Source organism: Mobula hypostoma, chromosome 14, assembly GCF_963921235.1.
Source record: "Mobula hypostoma chromosome 14, sMobHyp1.1, whole genome shotgun sequence".
Classification (NCBI taxonomy): domain Eukaryota; kingdom Metazoa; phylum Chordata; class Chondrichthyes; order Myliobatiformes; family Myliobatidae; genus Mobula; species Mobula hypostoma.
The window spans coordinates 606265-633129 of NC_086110.1; the positions used below are offsets into that span (position 1 = coordinate 606265).

Below are 26865 nucleotides of genomic sequence, written 5' to 3' on the forward strand. Positions count from 1 at the left end.
TCTGTGGCAGAGCATTCCACAGATTTACTACTCTCTGGCTAAAATAAAAATCCGCCTTACCTCTGTTCTATAGTGTCGTCCCTTATCTTTGAGGCTGTGCCCTCTTGTTCCGGACACCCCCACCATAGGAAACATCCTCTCCATATTACCACACATTCGGTAGATTGCAATGAAATCACCCAACGCCGGCTCCCTCCCCCGCCTCCCGCCACACACACACATTCTTCCAAATTCCAGTGAGTACAGGCCCAAAGCTGCCAAATGCTCTTCGTATCTAATCCCCTTAATCCTCGTGAAACCCCTCTAAACTCTCTCCAATTACACCACATGCTTTGGGAGATATTGGGCAAAAAAACATTGACAATTTTCCAAGTGCGATCTGACTAGTTTCATAAAGGCTCTGCGTTACCTCCTTGTTCTTTTATTCTACTCCGGTGAAATAAATGACATTGCCTTCTTTACCACAAACTCAACGTGGCAGTCTTGCACGAGTACTCCGAAATCTATTTGCACCTCTCATGTTTGAACCTTCTCTTCATTTAGATTATAGTCCGCAGTATTGTTCCTTTTACGAAAATGCATTATCAATCATTTCCCAGTACTGTACTGTTTTGCCATTCTCCGAATTTGTCTAAGTCCTGCTGCAGTCGCATTGCTTCCTCAGCACTCCCTACCCCTCCAGCTTAATTTGTGTCGACGTCATTTCGCAGCTGGACAAAATATAAGCTAATGCATTCTGAAGATTTACGTTCTCTGCAAGACGTGGAAGGGTGGTGAGATATCAGAAGAGAATCATAGATGATGTCTGAAATAGTGAAATGTTGTTGTAAGGAGCAGTTGGATAGGTTCGGATTACGAAGTTGAGGATGATTTTGTGGAAGTTTATTTACGTATGAGAGACACATGTAATCCAGATAGACAGTGTAATTTTACTACGGCAGGGGAGTCCAGAACTTGAGAAGAACTGTTTGAAATGATGGTATTGAATTTCATAAGAAGAGTGTGTATTTAAGTAATAGGGTGTAGTAGGATGAGCTTCCCGGAAGGTTGTGGAAGCAGATACAGCCAACACTTAAAATCTATTTGAACTATGAATTACATAGGAAAATGTCGTGTGATGCGGGCTCAAGGCTGTTAATAGGGCTTTCGTTTCTATACAAATGCTGAGCTGAATACAATCTCCGATGCAATGGTCCATTAATTGTAGCTTTTTTTTGTTTTCTTGGACTTGGTGATGTCTCATTAAAATCCTATGCTTACTCCACAGTTGTTACGAAACAGTAACAGAGTATGATTGATCTTGGGACACCACGATGGCCCGTAACGTTTAATACAATTATCAATGGCTATATGGTGCTCTTTTCGTTTCCAGATGTCTCGCCTCTTCCTTTATCTTTATTCCTGCATACTCGGTCCCATGAGTCTTCTGCACTCTTCTTGCGTTTTTCTGAGAAGCGGCGACATCCACACATGCATACATCAATTTATCCTCAGTTCCTTGTATGATCTATGGAAACAATAATTAGAGATAAAGAGCTGCTGATCCAGTACTTTGAAAAACTGATTTGTGCAGTGAACTCTCTCTTTTATCTTACCAGTGCATTAGTGCGTTCGGCTTCATATCTGACTTTCTTGTTTTTATTATCCCTTCTAAAATTTAGATCTGCATAGGAAGGACTGCCGATATCCTGGCTTTCTGAAGCCTGAGAAAAACAATTTTTTATACTTCAATTAACTCTGCAATAACCAACACACTGTGGACAGAAAACAAGATTAATCGTAAACAACAGGAATTCTGCAGATGCTGGAAATTCAAGCAACACACATCAAAGTTGCTGGTGAACGCAGCAGGCCAAGCAGCATCTATAGGAAGAGGCGCAGTCGACGTTTCAGGCCGAGACCCTTCGTCAGGACTAACTGAAGGAAGAGTGAGTAAGGGATTTGAAAGCTGGAGGGGGAGGGGGAGATGCAGAATGATAGGAGAAGACAGGAGGGGGAGGGATGGAGCCGAGAGCTGGACAGGTGATAGGCAGAAGGGGATACGAGAGGAGCATGGGACAGGAGGTGCGGGAAGAAAGACGGGGGGGGGGGTGACCCAGAGGATGGGCAAGAGGTATATTCAGAGGGACAGAGGGAGAAAAAGGAGAGTGAGAGAAAGAATGTGTGCATAAAAAAGAGTAACAGATGGGGTACGAGGGGGAGGTGGGGCCTAGCGGAAGTTAGAGAAGTCAATGTTCATGCCATCAGGTTGGAGGCTACCCATACGGAATATAAGGTGTTGTTCCTTCAAACTGAGTGTGGCTTCATCTTTACAGTAGAGGAGGCCGTAGATAGACATGTCAGAATGGGAATGGAATGTGGAATTAAAATGTGTGGCCACTGGGAGATCCTGCTTTCTCTGGCGGACAGAGCGTAGATGTTCAGCAAAGCGGTCTCCCAGTCTGCGTCGGGTCTCGCCAATATATAGAAGGCCACATCGGGAGCACCGGACGCAGTATATCACCCCAGTCGACTCACAGGTGAAGTGATGCCTCACCTGGAAGGACTGTTTGGGGCCCTGAATGGTGGTAAGGGAGGAAGTGTAAGGGCATGTGTAGCACTTGTTCCGCTTACACGGATAAGTGCCAGGAGGGAGATCAGTGGGGAGGGATGGGGGGGGGGGGGGACGAATGGACAAGGGAGTTGTGTAGGGAGCGATCCTACCTCCTTTGGGTCCTAGTGCATTGTATCCTTGTAAAACGCATCATTACTTGACAGATATTGGAAGATATAAATGTATACGGAAAATAAACAGTCCGTCTGATTTTCCTAAACAGTTGGTGAGCTCGTGTATGTGCCTATATATACAGTGGCATGCAAATGTTTGGGCATCCCTATTCAAAATTTCTGTTACTGTGAATAAGCGAGTAAAAGATGACCTGATTTCGAAAAGACATAAAGTTAAAGATGACACATTTCTTTAATATTTTAAGCATGATTACTTTCTTATCTCCATCTTTTACAGAATGAAAATAACAAAAAAAAACAAAGGAAAAGGGCCCGAAGCAAAAGTTTGGGCCCCCAGCCTGTCAGTACTTAGTACCAACCACTTTGGCAGGTATCTAGCTCTGTGAGATTCTTGGGCCGTCTTGCATGCACTGCTCTTTTGAATTTCGATGATGTTTATGTCAGGGGACTGTGAGGGCCATGACGAGATCCTCAGCTGCGCCTCTTGAGGTATTCTATTGAGGACTTTCAAGTGTGTTTAGGATCATTATCCTGTTGTAGAAGTCATCCTCTTTCCATCTTCAGCTTTTTTAAAGACTGTGTGATGTTTGCTTCCGGAATTTGCTGGTATGTAATTGAATTCATTCCTCCCTCTACCAGTGTAATGCTCTCCGTGCCGTTGGCTGCAACACAAGCTCAAATCATGATGAATCCACCCCGTGCTTAACCGTTGGAGAGATGTTTTTTTTCCAGGAAATTCTTCACCCTTTTTTTTTTACTCCAAATATACCTTTGCTTATTGCGGCGAAAAAGTTTTATTTTAACTTCATCAGTCCAGAGGACTTGTTTTCAAAACGCATCAGGCTAGTTTAGATGTTACTTTGCAAACGTCTGATGCTGACTTTTAATGGTGAGGACGCAGGAAACATTTTCTTCTGATAACTCCTCCATGAAGGTTATATTTGTGCAGATATCGCTGCACAGTAGAACAGTGAACCACCACAGAGTCTGCTAAATCTTCCTGAACGTCTTTTGAAGTCAAATGTGAGTGTTGATTGCCTTTCTAGCAAACCTACGAGCAGTTCTCTCGGAAAGTTTTCTTGGTCTTCCAGACCTTAATTTGACCTCCACTGTACCTGTTAACTGTCATTTCCTAATTACATTACAAGCTGAGGAAACAGCTACCCGAAAACGCTTCGCTATCTTCCTATAGCCTTCCCTTCTCCAGCTTTGTGGGCGTTATTTAATTTAATTTTCAGAGTGCTAGGTCGCTGCTTATAGGAGCCCATGGATGCTTTTGTAGCGACAGGGATTGAGTAGTCAGGGCATTTATGAAGCTTTGCAATTTGTATCACCTTGCGTTTGCTAACGATGATTGTGACAAGCCATAGCCCTAACAGCCAGTGCACCCCGGTCAAAATTGCTGTTATGTGAATAGCAGAGCGAGTAATAGATTACCTGGCTTCCATAAGGGAATAAAATTAAAGATGACACATTTCTTTAATATTTTAAGCAAGATTACATAGAACATATAACATAGAATACCACAGACCCTTCGGCCCACAATGTTGTGCCGATCCTCAAACCCTGCCTCCCATATAACCCCCCAACTTAAATTCCTCCATATACCTGTCTAGTAGTCTCTTAAACTTCACGAGTGTATTTGCCCCCACCACTGACTCAGGGAGTGCATTCCACGCACCAACCACTCGGTGAATAAAAAACCTTCCTCTAATACCCCCCTTGAACTTCCCGCCCCTTAACTTAAAGCCATGTCCTCATGTATTGAGCAGTGGTGCCCTGGGGAAGAGGCGCTAGCTGTCCACTCTATCTATTCCTCTTATTATCTTGTACACCTCTATCATGTCTCCTCTCATCCTCCTTCTCTGCAAAGAGTAAAGTCCTAGCTCCCTCAATCTCTGATCATAATGCATACTCTGTAAAACAGGCAGCATCCTGGTAATTCTCCTCTGCACCCTTTCCAATGCTTCCACATCCTTCCTATAGTGAGGCGACCAGAATTGGACACAGTACTCCAAGTGTGGCCTAACCAGAGTTTTATAGAGCTGCATCATTACATCGCGACTCTTAAACTCTATCCCTCGACTTATGAAAGCTAACACTCCATAAGCTTTCTTAACTATCCTATCCACCTGTGAGGCAACTTTCAGGAATCTGTGGACATGTGCCCCAGATCTCTCTGCTCCCCCACACTACCATTCATCCTGCCACTTACTTTGTACTCTGCATTGGAGTTTATCTTTCCAAAATGTACCACCTCACACTTCTACGGGGTGAATTCCATCTGCTACTTCTCAGCCCACTTCTGCATCATGTCAATGTCTGTCTGCAATCTTCGACAATCCTCTACACTATCTACAACACCACCAACCTTTGTGTCGTCTGCAAACTTGCCAACCCACCCTTTCAACCCCACATCCAGTTCGTTAATAAAAATCACGAAAAGTACAGATCCAAGAACAGATCCTTGTGGGACACCACTAGTCACAATCCTCCAATCTGAATGCACTCCCTCCACCACGACCCTCTACCCTCTGCAGGCAAGCAAATTCTGAATCCACCTGGCCAAACTTCCCTGGATCCCATTCCTTCTGACTTTCTGAAGGTACCGTGTGGTACCTTGTCAAATGCCTTACTAAAATCCATAAAGATCAGATCCACTGCACTTCCTTCATCTATATGCCTGGTCACCTCCTCAAAGAACATTATCAGGCTTGTTAAACACGATCTGCCCTTCACAACGCAATGCTGACTGTCCCTGATCAGACCATGATTCTCTAAATGCCCATAGACCCTATCTCGAAGAATCTTTTCCAACAGCTTTCCCACAACAGACGCAAGGCTCACTGGTCTATAATTACCCGGACTATCCCTACTACCTTTTTTGAACAAGGGGACGATATTCGCCTCCCTCCAATCCTCTGGTACCATTCCTGTGGACAACGAGGACATAAAGATCCTAGCCTGAGACTTAGTAATCTCTTCCCTTGTCTCACGGAGCAGCCTGGGGGAATATTCCGTCAGGCACCGGGGACCTATCCGTCCTAATGTATTTTAACAGTTCCAACACATCCTCTCCCTTAATATTAGCATGCTCAAGAACATCAACCTCACTCATATTGTCCTCTCCATCATCAAATTCCCTCTCATTGGTGAATACCGAAGAGAAGTATTCATTGCGGACCTCGCTCACTTCCAGAGCCTCCAGGCACATCTTCGCACCTTTATCTCTAATCAGTCCTACATTCACTCATGTCATCCTTTTGTTCTTCACATAATTGAAGAATGTCTTGGGGTTTTCCTTTACCTTACTCGCCAAGGCCTTCTCATGCCCCCTTCTTGCTCTTCGCAGCCCCTTCCTAAACTCCTTTCTTGCTTCCCTATATTCCTCAATAGACCCATCTGATCCTTGCTTCCTAAACCTCATGTATGCTGCCTTCTTCCACCTGACTAGATATTCCACCTCACTTGTGACCCATGGTTACTTCACCCTACCATTCTTTATCTTCCTCACCGGGACAAGTTTATCCCTTACGTCTTCCAAGAGATATCTAAACATCGACCACATGTCCATGGTACATTTCCCTTCAAAAACATCTTCCCAATTCACACCCGCAGGTTCTAGCCTACTAGCCTCATAATTTGCCCTTCCCCAATTAAAAAAAAACTGTCCTCTCTGATTCTATCCTTTTGTATGATAATGCTAAAGGCCAGGGAGTGGTCGTCACTGTCCCCCAAGTGCTCACCCACTGAGAGTTCTGTGACCTGATCCTGTTCATTTCCTAGTAATAGATTTAGTATGGCATTTCCCATAGTCGTCGTGTCCACATACTGTGACAGGAATTCGTCCTGGACACATTTACCAAACTCTGCCCCATATAAACCCTTGAACCTGATCAGGTGCCAATCAATATTAGGGAAGTTAAAGTCACCCATGACAACAACACTGATATATTTGCACCTTTCCAAAATCCGCCACCCAATCTGCTCCTCTGTGTCTCTGCTGCTACCAGGGGGCCTATACAATACCCCCAATAGAGTAACTGCTTCCTTCCTGTTCCTGACTTCCACCCATACTGACTCAAAAGAAGATCCTGCTTCATTACCCATCTTTGCTGTAACTGTAATAGTATTACATTTTTATTTCCATCTTTTACAGTTTCCAAATAACAAAAGGGCCTGAAACAAAAGATTGGCCACCCTGCTTGGTCAGTACTTACTAACAACCCCTTTGGCAAGTATCACAGCTTGTAAACGCTTTTTGCAGACAGCTAAGAGTCTTTCCATTCTTCTTTGGGGGATTTCCACCCATGACATACCCCGTAACGTGCTTAAAAGAACCAGTAAAATGGAAGACACCTGGAGTGTGGTTTTGCTGTTAACTAACACTATTGTATTAGTAACTACGTAATAGAGTAACATAAAGCCAGAAAATCAAACAGGTTAGTATTTATTCATATATGGGTGTTTAAATACAAAACCCAAACTTCTTCAAACTTAGATGGTAATTGATACAGTCTTACGATAGTGTGGTAAGGATGTTCAGTTCTGTCCACGGGATTGAAGAGAGAGAGAGAGAGAGAGAGAGAGAGAGAGAGAGAGAGAGACTCGTAATCCAAGTAGACAGGTGTCGTCGATCCTCTTCGATGCCCTCCCAAACTTCCAAGTTGGCCAAACGTGACCAACTTCAGAGCGCCGTTTTCAAGTGATAATCTACCAAACCAGGCAAGTGTTAGACACACTGGTAGACTTCACAGGGTCGCTCTTTCATGCACTAATAATCACAGATCGATTCCACTTAATCGATCCTTAGTCCCTGTATCATTGTCCTGTTGTAGAAGCCATCCTCTTTTTATCTTCAGCTTCTTTACAGACGGTGTGATGTTTGCTTCCAGAAATTGCTGGTATTAATTGAATTCATTCTTCCCCCTACAAGTGAAATGTTCCCCATGTCACTGGCTGTAATACAAAGCCCAAAACATGCTTAGTCCAACCCCGCGCTTAACAGTTGGAGAGGGGTACTTTTCATCCAATTCTACATCCTTTGTTCTCCAAAACCTTTCCGGCATCCTCACCACAAACGTCAGCGTCACACGTTTGAAAAGTAACATCTAAACAAGCGTGATGCATTTTGAAAACAAGTTCTGTCGACTGATGAAGTTAAAATAGAACTTTATGGCCACAATAAGCAAAGGTATGCTTGGGAAAAACGTGTGGAGAATTTCATGAAAAGAACACCTCTCCATCTGTTAAGCACGGGGGTGGATCGATCATGCTTTGAGCTTGTGTTGCAGCCGGGGGCACGGGAAGGATTTCAATAGTTAGGGAAGAACGAATTCAATTAAATACCAGCAAATAATGGAAGCAAACATCACACCGTCTGCAAAAAAGCAGAAGAGGAAAAGAGGATGGTTTCTACAACAGGATAATGATCTTAAACACGCATTAAAATCGAAAACGGACTACCTTAAGAGGCGCAAGCTGAAAGTTTCGCCATTACCCTTACAGTCTCCCGACCTACACATCATCGAAAATTTATGGATAGACCTCAAAGGAGCAGTGTGTTCAAGATTGCCCAAGAATATCGCAGAACTACAAGCCTTTTGCATGGAGGATTGGCGAAAATCTCCCCAACAACGGAAGGACACTTAGCTGGCTACAAAAAGCGATTACGAGCTGTGACACTTGCCAAAGGGGGTGTTTCTATGTACTGACCATGTAGGGTGCCCAAACTTTTATTTCGTGACCTTTTATTTTTTTGTTATTTTGAAACTGCAAACGATGGAAATGAAAAAGTAATCCTGTTTAAATTTTAAATAAATGTGTCATCTTTAACTCGCTTAGTTATGCACAGTAACATAAATTTTGACTGGGGTGTCAAAACTTTTGCATGGCACTGTATATCTCTACAGACTTGCTAGTATCTTTGATAACATGCCGAATCTCTTCAAACTCCAAATCAAATATAGTTTCTGCCATGCCTTCCTTGTAATTGCATCGATATGATGATGACATAAAAATATAATATATATAAAGACCATAAGACCATAAGATAAAGGAGCAGAATTCGTCCATTTGGCCCATCGAGTCTGCTCGGCCATTTTATTATGAGTTGATCCATTCTCCAATTTAGTCCCACTCCCCGCCTTCTCACCATAACCTTTCATGCCCTGACTGCTCAGATACATATCAATCTCTGCCTTAAATACACCCAATTACTTGGCTCCACTGCCGCCTGTGGCAACAAATTCCATAGATTCACCACCCTCTGGCTAAAATAAAAATCTTCGCATCTCTGTTCTGAATGGGCGCCCTTCAATCCTTAAGTCATGCCGTCTCGTTCCAGACTCCCCCATCATGGGAAACAACTTTGCCACATCCACTCTGTCCATGCCTTTCAACATTCAGAATGTTTCTATGAGGTCCCCCTCATTCTTCTAAACTCCAAGGAATACAGTCCGAGAGCGGACAAACGCACCTCACATGTTAACCCTCTCATTCCCGGACTCATTCTAGTGAATCTTCTCTGTACCCTCCACAACATCAGCACATCCTTTCTTAAAAAAAGAGACCAAAAGTGCCCACAGTACTCCAAGTGAGGTCTTACAAGCGCCTTATAGAGCCTCAACATCACATTCCTGCGCCTGTACTCTATTCCTCTAGAAATAAATGCCAACATTGCATTCGCCCTCTTCACCACCGAGTCAACCTGGAGTTTAACCTTAAGGGTATCCTGCACGAGGACTCCCCTGTCCTGTTGCATCTCAGAAGTTTGAATTCTCTTCCCATTTAAATAATAGTCTGTTCGTTTATTTCTTCTGCCAATGTGCATAACCATACACTTTGCAAGTGTACGTGTGTGTGTGTGTGTGTGTGTATACTAACGAAATAAATAGAAGAGCGTCTAGTGCTGAATTCTGACAGATTATGATGTCGACACGTTCTAAAGATGATGCCCATGTCGTGGGATCTGACGACGTCGACACCATAGTCTCTCAAATATTAGCACCATCGACTGTCCTAAACATTACTTTGTTAGTACGAATGCCCAAATAGAAAATTATGGGCCTCAAGTAAAATGATTCACGCAGGTTCAGTCCGATTAGGTAAAAATATCAAATGCAACAGGAACTTCAACAGCTCCTGAATAAGACCATAAGACCATAAGACACAGAGTAGAATTAAGCCATCTGGCCCATCGAGTCTGCTCTGCTTTATTTTCTCCTCCTCAACTCCAGTTCCCGGCCTTGTCCCCGTAACCTTTGATGCCATGCTCAATCAAGAATCAATCCATCTCTGCCTTAAATACAACCAATGACCTGGCCTCCACAGCTATAAGTGGCAACAAATTCCACAAAATCGCGACCTTTTGTCTCCTTTCCTTTTTTCACTCTAAAATTGTACAAAACAACAATAATACTCTAAACTTAAAATGTTGAAACGAATGTTTCATATTTAACTTTATGACTTTTGGAGATCAGCTCATCTTGTACTCACTTAACTATTCACAGTAAAATAAATTTTGACCAGGGGTGTCCAAACAATTACATGCCACTGCACTAGCTACTGACCTAACCTTTATTTTGTTAGTATTAATGTCCAATTAGAAAATGACTGGACTCAAGTAAAATGATTCACGCAGATTCAGCCTGATTAGTTAAAATATCAAATGTAGTGTCTTGGGGGTTCCTGAATAAGACCAGAAGACCATAACACATAGGAGCAGAATTAAGCCATCTGGCCCATCGAGTTTGCTCTGCCGTTCAACCATGCCTATCATTTATTTTCTTCTCCTGAACTCCAGTTCCCGGCCTTCTTCCCGTAACTTTTGATGCCATGTTCAATCAAGAGCCTGTCCATCTCTGCCTTAAATACACCTAATGAATTGGCCTACACAGCGATATGCAGAAAAAAAAAAAATCCACAAATTCACAACTTTCGGCTATAGAACATTCTCCGGCTCTCGGTCTGGAAGGGCGCCCGTCTATCCTGAGGCTTTGCTGTCTTGTCCGAGACTCTCCGACCACGGGAAACATCATTTCCACATCAACTTTGTCTAGGCCTTTCAACATTCGAAAGGTTTCAGTGAGATCCCCCTCAGCCTTTTGAATTCCAGCAAGTGCAGACCCAGAGCCATCAAACTTCCCTCGTGTGAGACAGCTTTCATTCCTGGAATCGTCCTTGTGAAACTCCTCTGAATAAATATATCGCTGAAGATGCTGCACTACATAAGCCAGAGATACAAAACAAAAATGAACCATGCGATCCTAGAACATAAGGTGTTACACGCAAAGTGACAGCCATCCTGTTGCTCTAATTATGTGCTACTGATATTGGATGTATGTACAGAATATGTAAACCCTTGTATATGTCATAATAATATTAATCTTACCTGATTTTCCTGGTAGCGACTTAAGTTCTCATCATTTTCCGCTGCGACTAGAGGAAATAAAAAGTGACCAATTTCATCCTCAGCATGTGAACAGGCGCACCGAATCTTATTGAATATTCCAGCAGCTACCAGATCCGTTCGAAATAGGCCAGTGATCTGATGCCATTTTGTCATTTTATCAAACCACCCAATGCTGATATTACTGCTGATAAAAATTCACCTAGTGTACTGGGTAGAATTATTCAGACTCTGTGGCTTACTTATGTTGTCCTGCGGCAAAGAACACGCTAAATTTGTAACACTTCTTGCAGAGTTAACAATACCGTTTTTAGTTGTTGCAAAATTCAGTAACATTGAGTAAAATGCGTTTTACATCTTGTTCTGCACACAACACTCAGCTGTCAGATAGACTCTCAAGCACATCTACCTAAACCTATTTCTCCTCATGGATGCTTTACCCTTCTCACAGCCATTTCAACTCCAATATGCTAGTGAAACTAAATATGGGCCAGGGCGATGTAACGTCTTACCTTCAGTCCTGTCTACTCTGAAACGCCTGATAAGTAACAACAGCGCGAGGATAATGACTCCGCAGGCTGCAAGTGCACCCGTCAGGATGAAGATGAACTGGTGTCTGCTTTCTGAGGTGTGCAATAGAAGTCAAGCATTAGCATTTTACAGAGATTAAACAATTGAATCACGTGCATCACCGTCGTAAAGAAACCGATCCATATTTTCTTTCACATCTTGACCTCATTGCCTTAGTAATAAATCACAAATTGAAATTAAAAAGTGGATTATACGTAGAACATTAAGTAATAACATCAACATTTAATTCCTCTTGTTGTCATCTATAATTCTGTACTGTTGAATAAGTTGACAAGGCATGAATTGAAGCGAGGGCTGGAAAATATACACAAGCGATCTCAGGTCAAAGAATAAGATGGCGCAAAACAGAATTTCTAGGTCGTGTTGTGAATTGTGCCGGCAAAGTTTAGCAGATACGTACTCTGATATAATGAACAGGCAGGCTAACATAAGGTGTAGCAGCTTAGTGTGCAGAACTTGTGATAGCAACATGTTGTTTTAAACCAGATGAAGGGAAAAACTGCTTACGTTTATTGATAATAACATGTCAGGGTAAGTTGCGAAGTTGATAATAAGGATTATGCCATTCGTCGGTAGAAATATGGAATCTAAAAGAAGTGAAGTGAACCCTAATGCTGCATTTTCATTAAACTATGGTCTGTGATATTGTAATATTGTGCTCCAGTATAGTGAGAATGTGACGCGTTAGAGAGGATCCAGGAAAGTCTATTTCTGTTAGAGATAAAGTCGAAAGTGCATGCATTCTTCACTTTGCTCCGTCGTGGAGGAGATGACTGAAGACCCACGCACACCGATTGTGAAACATTTTCTTTCCTTACGCGAACATTTTTGTACTACTGATTTATATATGTAACTTGTAGTAGCTCGATGACTGCGTTGTACTGCTGCCAAACAAAAACGCATTTCAGGTCATATAATTCAGTGATCATATAATTCAGTGAATCTGATTGTGCAAAGTGGAGCTCAGATAAAATAAGATTAAAAAAAAACAAGTCTGCATTGCCGATAACAGGGATTTAGAAAACCTTGATCTGCAAAAGTAAAGGAGTTACGCCATTTATTTTTGCATATTATTCCATGAAGCAGGAAACAGCAGCAGGATAATATGATATCTCACTCTTCGTTGCATAGCCAGTGCCTTACATTTCCCTTTCCCCCTTTGAATATGTCCCCTTCCTCTCTGTTTGTGATGAATTGATAAATGCCAGACATAAAACATGCGGTTGAGAATATAAGCCTCTTACCTAGTCCGATTCTATATGACTCGGAGGCTGGCGCCTTCATAGATTCATGAAACACATGGCAAGTATAAACAGACCAGCTTTCTATTACATTAAGGGAGCTTGAAACTAGATATAATCCCTCCTTGTTCTGCATTTGTGTGGTATGTATTCCAGAAGTGATTTCGACTTCATTTTTATACCATATGAGCTCATAGCCCTTCGGAAAAAAAGCAGCAGTTGTGCACGTCAGAGCCACGGAAGGAACGTTCACTTCGGTGATTTTCAACGGCGCCGGCGGAACTGCAAATGGTTGAAAAAGAGGTAAAATCTCTAAACGCGCCTTTATCAGAGAAAATAATCGCTGACAGAAAAATATACTTCACAACTTGGAGTGTTAATTTGAATTTAACTTGAAAACATTCATCCCAAGTCAAGCAGTTTACGTATTTTAGCATGACGTTTTATGTGGCGATATACATTTTCATTAGTTTTTATTTTTTCATTGAATAGAACACTGAAGTTTCAGGTGAAGGTATCAAGGATAAATTAAATAAAAGCTTTCTGCGTTACCCCATGACTCCGTGACCACTATTTATTTATCTTTATTCCACATGCAAAAAGCTACAATAAGATTAGTTTGTTTCTGTTAGTTTGTCTAATCTTAAATTCACATTTTATAAATTATTGAATTTACATTGTGAGAACTTTCTGCTCGTTCTTTAATGTGTTGTGCTGTAAAACATTTCGGCTTAGGTCTTCGTAATTCTTCTAATGTTCCATATGTCGTAATTGTTATACGTCAAAACAACAGAACCCCACTACCAATTGCACAAACAAATGAATTATTTCTGGAAATACTGAATTCAGTTTGAATCCCATTATATTTTTCATCGACTTTTCATACCGATTGAAAATATATGCAGGTTTAGTCACGTCAATAACCTTACAACGTGTTACATCGAAAAAATAATTTGATGGTAGAGCAAACTTCTCTTAGCTAACGTATTTTATAGTAATTGTGTTGTTATCAAGTGTTTATTTGCATTCTATCAGATCCTGCGTAATAATTATTTCATTCTCCTTTATAATTGGGTACAGGAATTACATGAAGCAATCTTAAATCTTGAATTTGGGACCTTCACTGCAGATACCAGTTCCACATTTCGGATTAGTATTGGTTCCATAGAACCAATCAGGTGGGCGAGATTGAGTCAAAACAAAGCGAGGAAAGTTGATAACAAAACGCAGGTTAACTATTTTTGGAGAAACTTAAGGGAAGGAGGCTTTGGAAGCAAGGTGGGCTACACTATCTAGTATGATTAACGGCCAAAATCTTACAATGCAGAAGGACGTCCGAGATTTTGTTTAATGACATAATGATGCAAAATGATGCGGTGAGTAATTCATAATACAATAGTTGTGTTACTATCAAAAACCATTTAAGGAAAACAGCGTTCAATTAAGAATGTGATTCAGCAGCGACAGAATAACCCAAGAAGCTGATGGAACAAATCTCCTTCTTGTACACAGTGTAAATCCTACACTAGGTTTAATGAGAAAACCAGATCAATTTATAAACAGAAATAAAAATGCCACTTTTAAATAAGGAAAAAGTGTTGTATCAACTGTTCCGTAACTGGCTTAATAATATGTTACTATTTAGAGGAAACGGAATAAAGGTATCTATCTGAATGGACTGGAGGTGGAAATCAGTATATATGGAGAGGATATGGAACTTGTGCTTGTTGCAATGATTGGCTGAAAGTAGTTCGGCACAACATCATTCTGTATAATCGACAGGCATTGAAATGCTAACTGATCAGATTCCTATAAGGACAATAATTAAATATCTCAGAATTCATCACACATGCGATTGGTTATCCAACAACGCTCTAATCTGTGTTGCATTAAGACTCCTTATTCCAACATGTGTACCCGGAACAAACCTGTTTGAAATACGAGAATCATCGGGAAATATTTAACAGTGCGATGTGTTCTATTTTCTACATTAAATTCGACCAAGGCTTAAACAGTAATTGGGAGTTCCATAGGGAGGGTTGACGTAAACAGAACCCTAGTGCCGCACGTGGCTAATCCCTTAAGGTAGTGACACAGATGGGTAATGTGGTGAAGAAGACGATTTGAAATTCCTGCCTGCTGGTCAACAATTCGGACGTCAGAAATTGCACAAGTCGTTGCTAAGAACACACTAGAGATATTTTCCGCGGTTCCCTTGGCCTAGCCACAGCACAGATGTCATTAATCTGGTATGAATGCGTGCAACACTGGGTCTGGAGGGTTTCATTTACATGGAGAATCTACGACTCTTGGTCTGCAGAGAAGGAGGTCGAAGGGTGATCTGATAGATGCTTATAAAGTTATAAGGACCTAGATAACATGGGTATTCAGAGTCTTCTTCCCAGATTCTCGGTGTCTGCAACTGGAGAGATAGACTTAAAATGAATGGCGTAGGTTTAAATTGAACTTAAAACGTACCTTTTTCTACTCACTTGGCAGTTGGTACATGTAAAGGCATGCACAAGGAAGCTGAGGAAGCGTGATAAATGAAAATGCCCCCCCCCCCCAAAAAAAAAACATTCAGGCATGCGAATGAATTGCAAAAAAATCTGTTCAGGGATATTGTGGTTTGTTCGGCATTTCAGATTTGGGTTGAGAAGTGTCCGTCTTGGTTGTATACACCTACGAGTCGTGTGAAAAAAAAAATCAAATGATTTTTGTGCATTTTAATAATCTTTGAATTGCAGCGGTTAAAAAGGTTTCCTGCAGTTCTCTGCTGTCTGTTAATATGCAATAAAAACAATTTGTTTTCTAACAGACTGAAATATCATGGCCGATCTGCATTTGCACTTTTAAGTTAGAAGGTACAAAGTACCATGACTTTGCCGCCACGGAAATATAATTTTGTTAAATCGGCTTGGAGTGGAAATTGATTATGGTGGGCAATGCGAAATGAAATAAATCAGAGATGTAAGAAATCGAGCCAAATTAACGTAAGTATTATTTCATGCCCAAACCTCCTCCTTTCGCAAGCATTCTAGGCCGAGTCCATGGCAGAGTTTCTCTAGATCTCGTTATGAAGAAGAAAATTATCCGATTTAAGAAGAGGCGCAGACGTTCGGGTAGCTAGGTCAGATTCAGCAACAACATGAAAGAAGTGATTGTAATCGGACATTGTCCTGAGCTCGTTAAGACGCGAATCATTTCAAAGTAAACTTCCAGTCGTCAGTTGCCTATAGAAATAATACATTACTATATCAATAACGTTAATGATCTAAACACAGCGTAGTGAGCTTGTTCCGGGGTCAGTTATTTAGTGACATTTAATGTCATTCCTTCAATAATGCCTTGTAATATCAGGTGTAGTCTTTTATAATGTTTGGTTTCATTATTTCCTTAATAAACTGTTTCTTCCGTCATTCATTTTGCTGCTCTCTGACAGTATGCGATTTTCCTCACCGGACGTGGTTCAGATGTAACATTCACATATAAGAACAGAACTCAGTGACTACCAAACCCTTGCAACCCCTCACCAGTGACAAAACGCTCGACCCCTCTCTTTGGTTGTTTCAGAGTAAATTTCTTCGTATTTAACATACTACGTTCTACCCCTATTTTCTAATTCTCTGAACCCGCTGCAAGTTCCGTGTCGCTTGAGAATAACACACCGTCACACATGTGCTTGAATTGTTTGAAACAAAGGGTTGCGGGAAACGTTGATAGAGACCTAAAAGTTTGTGTTTTGACGAGATCTGAAAATATTCCGTGATATTTCGACATAAGTACAACCAAAACCTATGGTAGAGCATAGGCTTCCAATTCAAGAAAAAAATACCGGTATCCACCCACTGCAAATCTCAACTCAATCCTTCCTTGGAATCGATTCACCGATTCTACCTGGTCTACATCCTGAATCTACAAACCTGGATGTTCTGTGGAGGATATTCATCAGAGCCTTTGTATGGCTCCAGAAGTTGTGGTAAACGTATATTTCCGGAATAAATAACATTACAACAGGTTAAAGAATAAACAAAAGATGATTGAAGGACGCAGAGGACTGAGAGCGCAAGATTGTGGAAGTCAGCATATTGGAACATGCAGGAATCAGGGGAAACCAAGGGAATCAAAAAGAATAGGTAACAGGAGTTAAATAATAGGCAGGGATTGCAGTAAGAAACATAGAAACATAGAAACATAGAAAATAGATGGAGGAGTAGGCCATTCGGTCCTTCGAGCCTGCACCGCTATTTATTATGATCATGGCTGATCATCCAACTCAGAACCCCGCCCCAGCCTTCCCTCCATACCCCCTGACCCCTGTAGCCACAAGGGCCATATCTAACTCTCTCTTAAACATAGCCAATGAACTGGCCTCAACAGTTTCCTGTGGCAGAGAATTCCACAGATTCACCACTCTCTGTGTGAAGAAGTTTTTCCTAATCTCGGTCCTAAAAGGCTTCCCCTCTATCCTCAAACTGTGACCCCTCGTTCTGGACTTCCCCAACATCGTGAACAATCTTCCTGCATCCAGCCTGTCCAATCCCTTTAGGATCTTAAACTTTTCAATCAGATCCCCCTTCAATCTTCTAAATTCCAACGAGTACAAGCCCAGTTCATCCAGTCTTTCATCCAGTGGATGAATAAAGCTAAAATCTTCGATTCTCTTGTGATCAGAACAGCATTTATAAAGCAAATATGACAAATATATTATACTATTTTCCATACTTTCAAATGAATCTGGTGAAATATTTATTTTTAAAAAATCACGGATCATCGTTTATTCGTTGTTTTGGAGGCTATATGTTTTTTGCGTTGTCTCTGAGCCTACAGCAAGTTAAGACAAAATGATGAAAATTCCCTGTGGTTCAGTATGGAATATCAAGAAGATTTTTTTTTCTTTATGGGTAACGTCTCTAGGTTGAGGGAAAGACCTGAAAATGATGTTGGAACAAAAAGAATAATACAGCCCCTTTTTGGACAATATAGTGCTTTGGTAATTTGCAATCTAGCTCGATGCGGTAATTCAGACGTAAGGTGAAAAGAGGGCACATAACTAAAAAAGAAAAAGTTGCTTCCAATACATGGTAATACGTAATTGACCAGCAATTACGGGTTTCATCGATGAGTAAATTAAATTATACATTTCCCAGTGACTGTTTAGACTTGTATTTATTCTGTTCACAGTCCCTACCCCGGGCTGTTAAACAAGGATATGCAATCGCAAAAAGGGTTACAACAGTTAAATATTTAGAAATTCTAAATGTAACAAGTGTTTCTAACTTTACCTCATTTGGACCACCTTTTGTTACACGTTGCATTAATTATATATACAAAGTTCAGTTGTGTGATTTAATGTGTTCTGTCCTCCATACTGAACAAACATACTGCCATTTATTTTACCAATTGCTGCCTCCAAGAAAACTTAATATTACATGCTATACCGCATTCACGACAGAAACTCACACAATGTCATGAAGTCTTTAATATATTTAAAATAATTAATATCATTGTTTTGCTTTTTGACACGTTCTACCGTTTAACTCAGTGCATGAGATCATAAGAAATAGGAGCAGAAGTAGACTTTCTCACCCATCAAGTCTGCTCCATCATTCAATAAGATCATGGCTGATCTGATCTTGGGCTCATCTCCATACCAACCTGCATTTCTCCCATAACATTTAATTCCCTACTATGCAAAACTCTTATCCAACCTTGACTTAAGTATATTTACTGAAGTAGCCACTACTGCGTCATTAGGCAGAGTTGCACAGATTAACTACTCTAAGCTGAATAATAAACTACGTTTTTTTTAATAAAACAGAGAACGATCTAGAACACGATCAATACCACTACGGTGCTGTAAAACTGTGTAATAGTTCCTAATAGTTACAGACGGAGTAATTCATATAGTGCACCTGCTGTATTTTTAAGAATCAGAATTGAAGGCAGCAGATATGGCAGCTCACAGGACTAGAATCACAATCAACGGCTCCTCAGACGGCCTTAGATCACCAGGACAATACCAATAACTTGTCACGATGCTGTTTGCAATTCGCTGACTACAGCGTATTTATCACCATCATATCGATAAGCTATAGGCCTCTGTACTTCCCCTTCAATTTGATTTTCGTCTTGCAAACCTGAAACCACACTTTGTATTAATGACTCCTCCTCAGAGATGATCAACACTGGCGCAGCACTGGGATGTGTCCTTATCCCACTGCTCTACTCTTTCTATACCCAGGGCTATGTGGCTAGGCATAGCTTAAATGTCATCAATACGTTTGGTAATGATACAACAACTGTTGGCAGAGTCTCTGATGGGGAGGGGAGGGCGTACAGGAGCGAGCTGTATCAGCTAACAGAGTGGCGTTGCAGCAACCACCTTGCACTCAACATCGATAAGACCAAAAAGTTGACCGAGGACTTCAGAAACCCTAGGACGAAGGATAATGAACCACACCTCAGATTTCGAGAGAGTGGGAAATTTCAAGCTCCTGGGTGTCAATATCTCTGCGTATCTAACCTGTTCCGAGTATATCGATATCGCCATAATGGGGACAAGATAGTGACTATATTTCACTGGAAGTTTGAGGAGATTTGGTTTGTCACCTAAGACACTCGAAAACTTCTACAGATGTACCAGGAGAGCATTTTGATAGGTTACATCACCATCTGGTGTGCTGGGGAGCGATTACCGTACTGGATCGAAAGAAGCTACAGTAAGTTATAAAATGAGGCTTTTCTATCATGGGTACTAGCACCCGTAGTATCCAAGACATCTTCAAGGAGCAGTGTCTGGGGAGGGCTGTGTCCATTATTAAGGATTTCCGTTACCCAGTATATGTCCTTTTCTCATCATTACCGTGAGAAAGAGGTATAGAAGCGTGAAGACACACACTCAGCGATTCAAAGACGTTTTACTTCCTCTCTGCCATCCGATTCCTCATGGATAATGAACCAATGAACACTACCTCAGTGCTTCAGCACTGGACTTCAAGGCGGATGGAACTGAGTTCAAACCCAGCCGGGTCCCAGCCTGGAATGCAGCAGTATCTACCCGGAAGAAATGCCTATCAATCTAATTCCGCATCCTGCCATGGAAAAGTTATGGACTCCCAGGTCCAGGATGTCACGAAGAATCGGACTCGACTTAACGACTGAGCAACATTTATTCAATTTTTCTATTTGCAAAGGGACAGACAGACTCGAGTGTCCAAATAAACTCTTCTCGGGCTTTTCGAAGAATGGCAGAGTATGACATCGAGATATCGGTTACAATTGATATATGTACCCGGCTGCAAACCCGCGATGAGTTTATTCGTCGTATAAGCCGGCAAAGCCCTCGATCTTCTGCAGAATCGATTTTAATGTTCTGCGGATAATGGCTGATCTCTTAACTTACGAAGGGCAGGTCATCATCTGTAACTCACAGGTCTCGAATTTGATTAAATGATTTCAGTTAGCACATGTAACATTCTAGTCCATTAACTGCCCATCTACCGAGATAAATCTTTCATTATATGTACATCACAGGAAATGTATCTTCAGATATAAAGGAACATTAAATTACATGAAATTAGAGAACAATGTTCTTTCCCAGATTCCACTGTTCCACCAACAGTAAACAGTGGTTATTGAAACCCGAAATGAAGAATGCTACTGTGGATGGAGAGGCGGTCTCTTATTGTACTTTATCAATATCTAACGCGATCCGTTTAACTTAGTAGTTAAATTTGTCTAAGACACGCCGAGTAAGAATTACCGTGTACAATAACGTTCGTGCCATTGCCTTTGGAAATCTTTCCTGTCCAGTCTCTCACACCGCAATAAAATATTCCAGAGTCCCCGAATCTCACGTCGAAGATATGGAATTCGGCAGAACCTTGCTCTGTAGTTATAATACTTATCCTTCTGTCTGCAGTAGGATCTATATATCCTTCTTGTCCCCCTTTCCACCAGTAAACAGCCACCGCTGCGTTCTGAGCGAAGATTGGGTAGGTGCAGTAAATTGACACATTTGCACCCGCTGCCTTAGTCTCGTTCACAGGAATCTGGCGCACTGTGATCGAGGCCCTGTCAGCAACTGTCAGAATGAAAAACAATAGTTATCAGAGTATAATGGTTGGCTTTATTGACAAAAATATTAAAATAAAATATGCATATATAATATCACTGTGACTGAAATAGATCGATTCGACTGTGAGTAAAGTAAATCAATTTAAAATACCAAAACTGCGGTTTACTTCTTGGGCAGCTGCTCGTCACAAACAATTCCGAATATCTCGAACTCGTTATTGCAGATCAACGACGGAATTGTATACATACCTGTGTACACAATCTGCAGGACGAAGAGATTAAGGAGCTTATGAAATATATGCATTGTGAATAAAAGTGATGAAATCAGACAGTATTAACTGTATTTCCAAGTTCAATCACATAGCACAGTGATGAGAAGCTGTTCGAGGGTCGTGTGGAAATGGATTTGCAAATAGACTGCACAACCCTTACATCTTGGTTTCACTTTGACGTCATTGCGGCGATATAGAGACATTTAAAATAACAGACGACCTAATGGTACAGATGTTATCAGGAGGATACAAAATGAGACAGGGCAGGTAACAGAAATGTGTCTGCGGAAAAATTGTATCCGACGATAATTCCATTAGTTTGAATATAATTATGCGGAAAGATAGGTTTGTTCCTTGGGATGCATATTTAAATTAGATGTAACCTCCAGGCTCAATGGGCTGCGTTAGTCTAGGAGAAGACAGTCGTCGCCCCCGCCAGTTGGTGAAATCTCCTTTGTGTGGATGCTGCCTGATGTTTTCACCTGTTACAAATCAGTACCACGAAATAACGAACAGTTCACCATATACAATTAAATAATTGAGCTTTATGATCCTTAATTTGACGATCGTTTTAGTTAAAAAAAAAGCCCATTTTAAGGAAACATTCTAATGCACTCGTTGGACCTCACGATTTTCCCGTCCGTTCGTTCTCCATCATTATCCCCTGGCTGTTGTCGACTCCCGATCCCATTCCAAGTCCACGCCATCCTGTAGTCTATATCCTCGTCCTTCTCTCTTCTCTCTACACCCTCCGCCGAACAAAAGCCGCGTCTCCCTATTTCTCAGGAATACAGGAAAAAAATTCTCCCCCCATTAGACGCCTCACATTCCAAAGCTTCCGTTAGTCATAACGCAAACACTGTTGCTACACAGATACCATTAGATTAGCAGTGAAACCTTTCCCAGGGCGTAACACGCTCCACCTACTAAACTTAGTCATATCCTGATGACTTTGAGATAATTTTCCATCCCTTCTGTCAGAACACAAAGTCCAATCCAGGTGTAAAAGGCAGTGACATTGCTCCCCAAAGCAATTTGGACCACACCCCGTTTCCCCAGTACTATATAGGCCAGCTTATCCGGTAGCCTTCTGATTGTGAGACCTCCATAGTCCCTCATCTACCTCTTCATGTTTCGACACTACTTTGGATACTTCTGGTCTACCTGGCAAGGCTTCCCCTGTCCTATCACTCGTCCCTACCTACAACTCGGACCGCTTGGTCCCTTGACTGAGCTCCGCTTCATGTTTTTCCAATGTCGACCTACACACTATGCATTCATCCAGATACACCAGTACTTCAAGAAAGCTCATATGCTCCATGACCCTCTGGAAGTTTACAGGCGGACCCGATATACCCTAGGCAGCCCTTCGAACCTGAAGAATCCCAGGTGACATAAAAATGCCGTCTTCTCTTTGTCAGCCTCACTCATGGTGATCAGATAATATCCACTCCTGAACTCCAGCACACTAAAGCACTTCGGACGACCCAGACGGGCCAGTGCTTCTTCGATACTTGGGACAATATATTGGCCGGAGACGGTACGCATGTTCAGAGTCCTATATGTCCACACATATCTATACCTTTCCATTCCTCTTTCTGGCCAGCACTATTGTGTGACGCATAGGGGCTTCTGGACTTGATGATGATCTCAGCTTCCTTCAACTTACAGAATGCTACCGAACGTCTTCCACATCTGCAGGAGCCAGTTGCTGTGACCTCTCTCTGAATAGGGTGTCTTTGGTCACCCGCATAGTGTGAAGAGAGCTCTTGGAACAACCCACATTAAACTCGTCAGTGGAAAAGACATCTTCCAGCTTCAACATCTTCTCTATTAACTTGCTCCTCTAACCCGCTGGTACCTGGGAGCCCCCGAAGTTGAATGACTCAGCGGTCAACATTCCGCCCCTTGCAGATCATTTCTCCCCCGCTTGTCTCACAGGCACACAAGCATTACCGTTTCCGGGAAAAGAAGCACCAGGGGAAGCCACCGCTTGAATGTGACCTCCCACTTAGAAGTGTTTCTGATAATCTGTCCCATCTTGTTCGCCTCTACAATCGAGCGCTTCTGCAGTTTGGGCCTCACCAGTTCCACAACAGGCACTCCCGACTCCTCTTCGTGGTCTTCCGGAGCATCCACCAAGAAGGCCTCGCCCTCGGCCATTCCGGAAAATGTGGGGTTTTCCATTACTCTGAATATTTCCCTAGGCCGTAACATGATTGGCTTGGACTGAAGAGCCACGCAGTCTCTCGTCTAAATTCGTTTCCCAGCCCAATGCAGCCACGCACTTCCTCAAAAGCAGCTCGAAAAGCCGCGTGAACGGACAATGTTCTCAAGGAGCTCTGTTCAGCTTTCTCGGTACAGGCTCCCATGAGCCTCATCACTATAAGAGTGTTGGTCTCCACAAGAATTGAATCACCGCCCTTCTCAACGGCGTCCAGACAGCCTAGCGGTAACGTATCAAGCCCCTCAGCCACTCCCACGTCGGCCTCCGAAAGCTCTAGGTTCACTGACAAGTAAACATCATACGGATAACCAGCCGCAATAAGACCCCAGATACCCAGTGCACTGAATGGCGTTGTGGTTGTAAAATGAACGGTAGAAGAAAGTGACTTGCGGCTCTGTCTCAAGTATGTCTCCAGTATAAATACCTTCTATCAGTAGCGATACGCTGGAGCTTAGCCCCATTAAGCCTTAAAAATAGGGTTCTTTGCTTTCGAGTGTTCCTTACTATATTGCGAGAAATGTGCCCCCCACGCCTCACCGATACACCTCGCTATCCTTCACTGGGTCTGTTTGAAGTATTCCCAACGACTCTCTCTGCTCAGGTACCCGTAGGCTCACTCTCCGCAGTGTTTCCTGTCGTTCAAATTCCCGCCTGAAGTGTCCCTATTCACCACAGTGTAACAGACAATACCAGCCGCTCCTTCCCCTCAATTCTCAGAAACAATAGAACCCTGTCTTTGAAATCTCCGACCCCGGCTATGGGAAACTCATTGGTGTTTCGGCCCGCTCCGCTGCTGTTACGTCAGAGCTGGTCTGCAGTGAAACGAGATCTGTGCCCGCCGGTTTATCAAGCTCCTCCACTCTACAATCACAATTTTCCCGACAGCTTTAACAGTATTTACCTGGCGAATTAACAATTCATCGGATTACGAATATCTATCCCACTCAACTCGCACGCATTAATTACCTGTAACACCCATGGATGAACATCATCAATCCAGCCGGCCACATCCAAACTAGCACAGACTTAAAACATAAAACCCACTGGTTCAATGCTTAGGGTAATCACACAGCATCCAACGAAATCAATTCCGGAACGATGCATTCACAAATGTAACCCTTAGTTTCGGCGGGTTGCATTAGTCTAGGAGAAGACAGTCGCCGCCCCCGCGAAAGTGGTGAAATCTCATTTGTGTGGATGCTGCGTGATGGTTTTCGCTGTTACAAATCAATACTACGAAATAACGAACTGTACACCATATGCAAGTAAACGATTGAGGTTTATAATACTTAATTTGACTGAAAGGCTAGCAAAGAAAACAAAAAAAAAGAAGAAAATTGGCCCATTTTTAGTAAACAGTCTATTGCGCACGTCGGAGCTCACGATTTTCCCGTCCGTTTATTCTTATTCGATTTTCCCCGGGCCTCGTCGACACACATTACAAGTCCACTCCGTCTGCAGTCAACCTCCTCTCCGTTCTGGCATCTTCTCTTTCCATCTCCTGCCGAACAAAAGCCGGCAACTTCTTCACTGTGGGGCACACGAGAGGGTAAAACTCTCCACTCATTGGACGCCGCACTTCCAAACCCCCGTTATCTCTAGTTATAAGCCAAACACTGCGGCCATAGAGAAACCACTACATTAACAGTGAAACCTTTTCCAGGGTGTTTCACAGAGAATGGCCAATTTTGACGTTATCAGACAGGATTGGAAAGGGTGTATTGGCTCAGGTTCTTCTCTGGCAAATGAATATGAGGACTTCAGAAATTTCGGGAGTACCACGTCTGAATGTACCTGTCAGAATAAAACACAAGGCAAACAGTTTTACTGACCCTTTGCTATAGAGAGATATCTGAAGACTGGCTTAAAATAAGAAAGAACTACATAGCATATATTGCAGGGAGACATTGATAGGATGCAGAAGCGAGCTGAGAAGTTTCAGCTGAAGTTCAATTCAGAAAAGTGTGACGTGGTACACCTTGGAAGGACAAGCTCCAAGTCAGGGTACAATGTAAATGGCATGATACTTGGAAGTGTGAAGGAGCAGAGCGATCTGGGGGTACATGTCTACAGATTCCTGAAAGTTGCTGCACGGGTAGATAGGTAAGAAAGCTTATGGGATGTTAGGTTTCATTAGTCGAGAGATAGAGCTTAAGAATCTCGAGGTAATGATGCAACTCTATAAAACTCTGGTTTAGCCACACTTGGAGTACTCCGTCTAGTTCTGGTCGCCTCACTATAGAAAGGATCTGGTAGCATTGGAAAGGGCACAGAGGAGATTTACCAGGATGCAGCCTGGTTTAGAGAGCATGGATTATGATCAGAGATTAAGGGAGCAAGGGCTTTACTCTTTGGAGAGAAGGAGGATGAGAGGAGACATGATAGAAGTATACAAGATATTAAGAGGAATAGATAAAGTAGATAGACAGCGCCTCTTAGCCAGGGCACAACTGCCCAATAAAAGCGGACATGGTTTTAAACTTAAGGGTGTGAAGTTCAAGGGGGATATTAGAGGATTTTTTTTTTCACTCAGAGAGTGGTTGGTGTGTGGAATGCACTGCCTGAGTCAGTGGTGGAGGCAGATGCATTACTTAAATTTAAGGGACTACTAGACAGATATATGGAGGAATTTAATGTGGGACTTATATAGGAGGCATGGTTTGAAGGTTGGCACAATATTGTGGGCCAAAGGGCCTGCACTCTGCTGTACTATTCTATGCTATCTAATATAAAGACAACAAAGAACAAATGGGTTACTTGACAAGTGTGTGAAATGAAAGAGACACCAAAGAGCGAAATCATGAGGCCAGAAGTTTGCGCTATCGGACATTGAGAAGGGGAATAGCAACATTTCTACAGATATAATAAGGCCAGTAGACCAAACTGGTCGTCATGATAATCACAGTGGTCAAGTTTTAATCGAAGCGAGAGAGATCAGAAAGATCTTACAAGACGTTGGCGTCGTTGCACTCAGCTTGACAACGATGAGCTCATGCATTGATTAACAAGGAGGAGATCTTGAAATGCTGATCCAATTTGGGTGGATAAATCCACAGGGCTGACAAGATGTTTATTTTTACCCTGATAAATGTGAGGTGTTTCAAGTCGATAGTGCGGTTAACAAAGGTTAAGTGATGCTTGTTTTTATCAGTCAAAGTATTTTTGACGCTGCAGATATTTTAATGAGGGATTCAGAGATGACAGAGGAACTGAATGCGTATTTTGTATCAGTTTTTACAGTGGAAGACATCTGCAGTATATCGGACATTCAAGAGTGGGAGGGAAATGAAGTATGTGCAGTAAACATTATGAGTAAGA

General features: G+C 42.1%; 1 protein-coding gene across 2 annotated transcripts; it reads right to left on the reverse strand.

The window, feature by feature from the left end:
- Nucleotides 1–841: 841 nt before the first annotated feature.
- LOC134356411 (uncharacterized) lies at nt 842–21436 on the reverse strand. Of its 2 annotated transcripts, XM_063067345.1 has the most exons (7): nt 21298–21436; nt 20735–21055; nt 12973–13251; nt 11650–11760; nt 11120–11166; nt 1596–1703; nt 842–1507 (listed from the first exon to the last, which is right to left on the reverse strand). In XM_063067345.1, exons 1-7 carry the CDS (start codon nt 21350–21352, stop codon nt 1340–1342), a joined length of 1089 nt encoding a protein of 362 aa, XP_062923415.1. In that variant the 5' UTR covers nt 21353–21436; the 3' UTR covers nt 842–1339. The 2 variants fall into 2 exon arrangements, with proteins under 2 accessions (XP_062923415.1, XP_062923416.1); XM_063067346.1 differs by lacking the exon at nt 12973–13251.
- Nucleotides 21437–26865: the final 5429 nt, after the last annotated feature.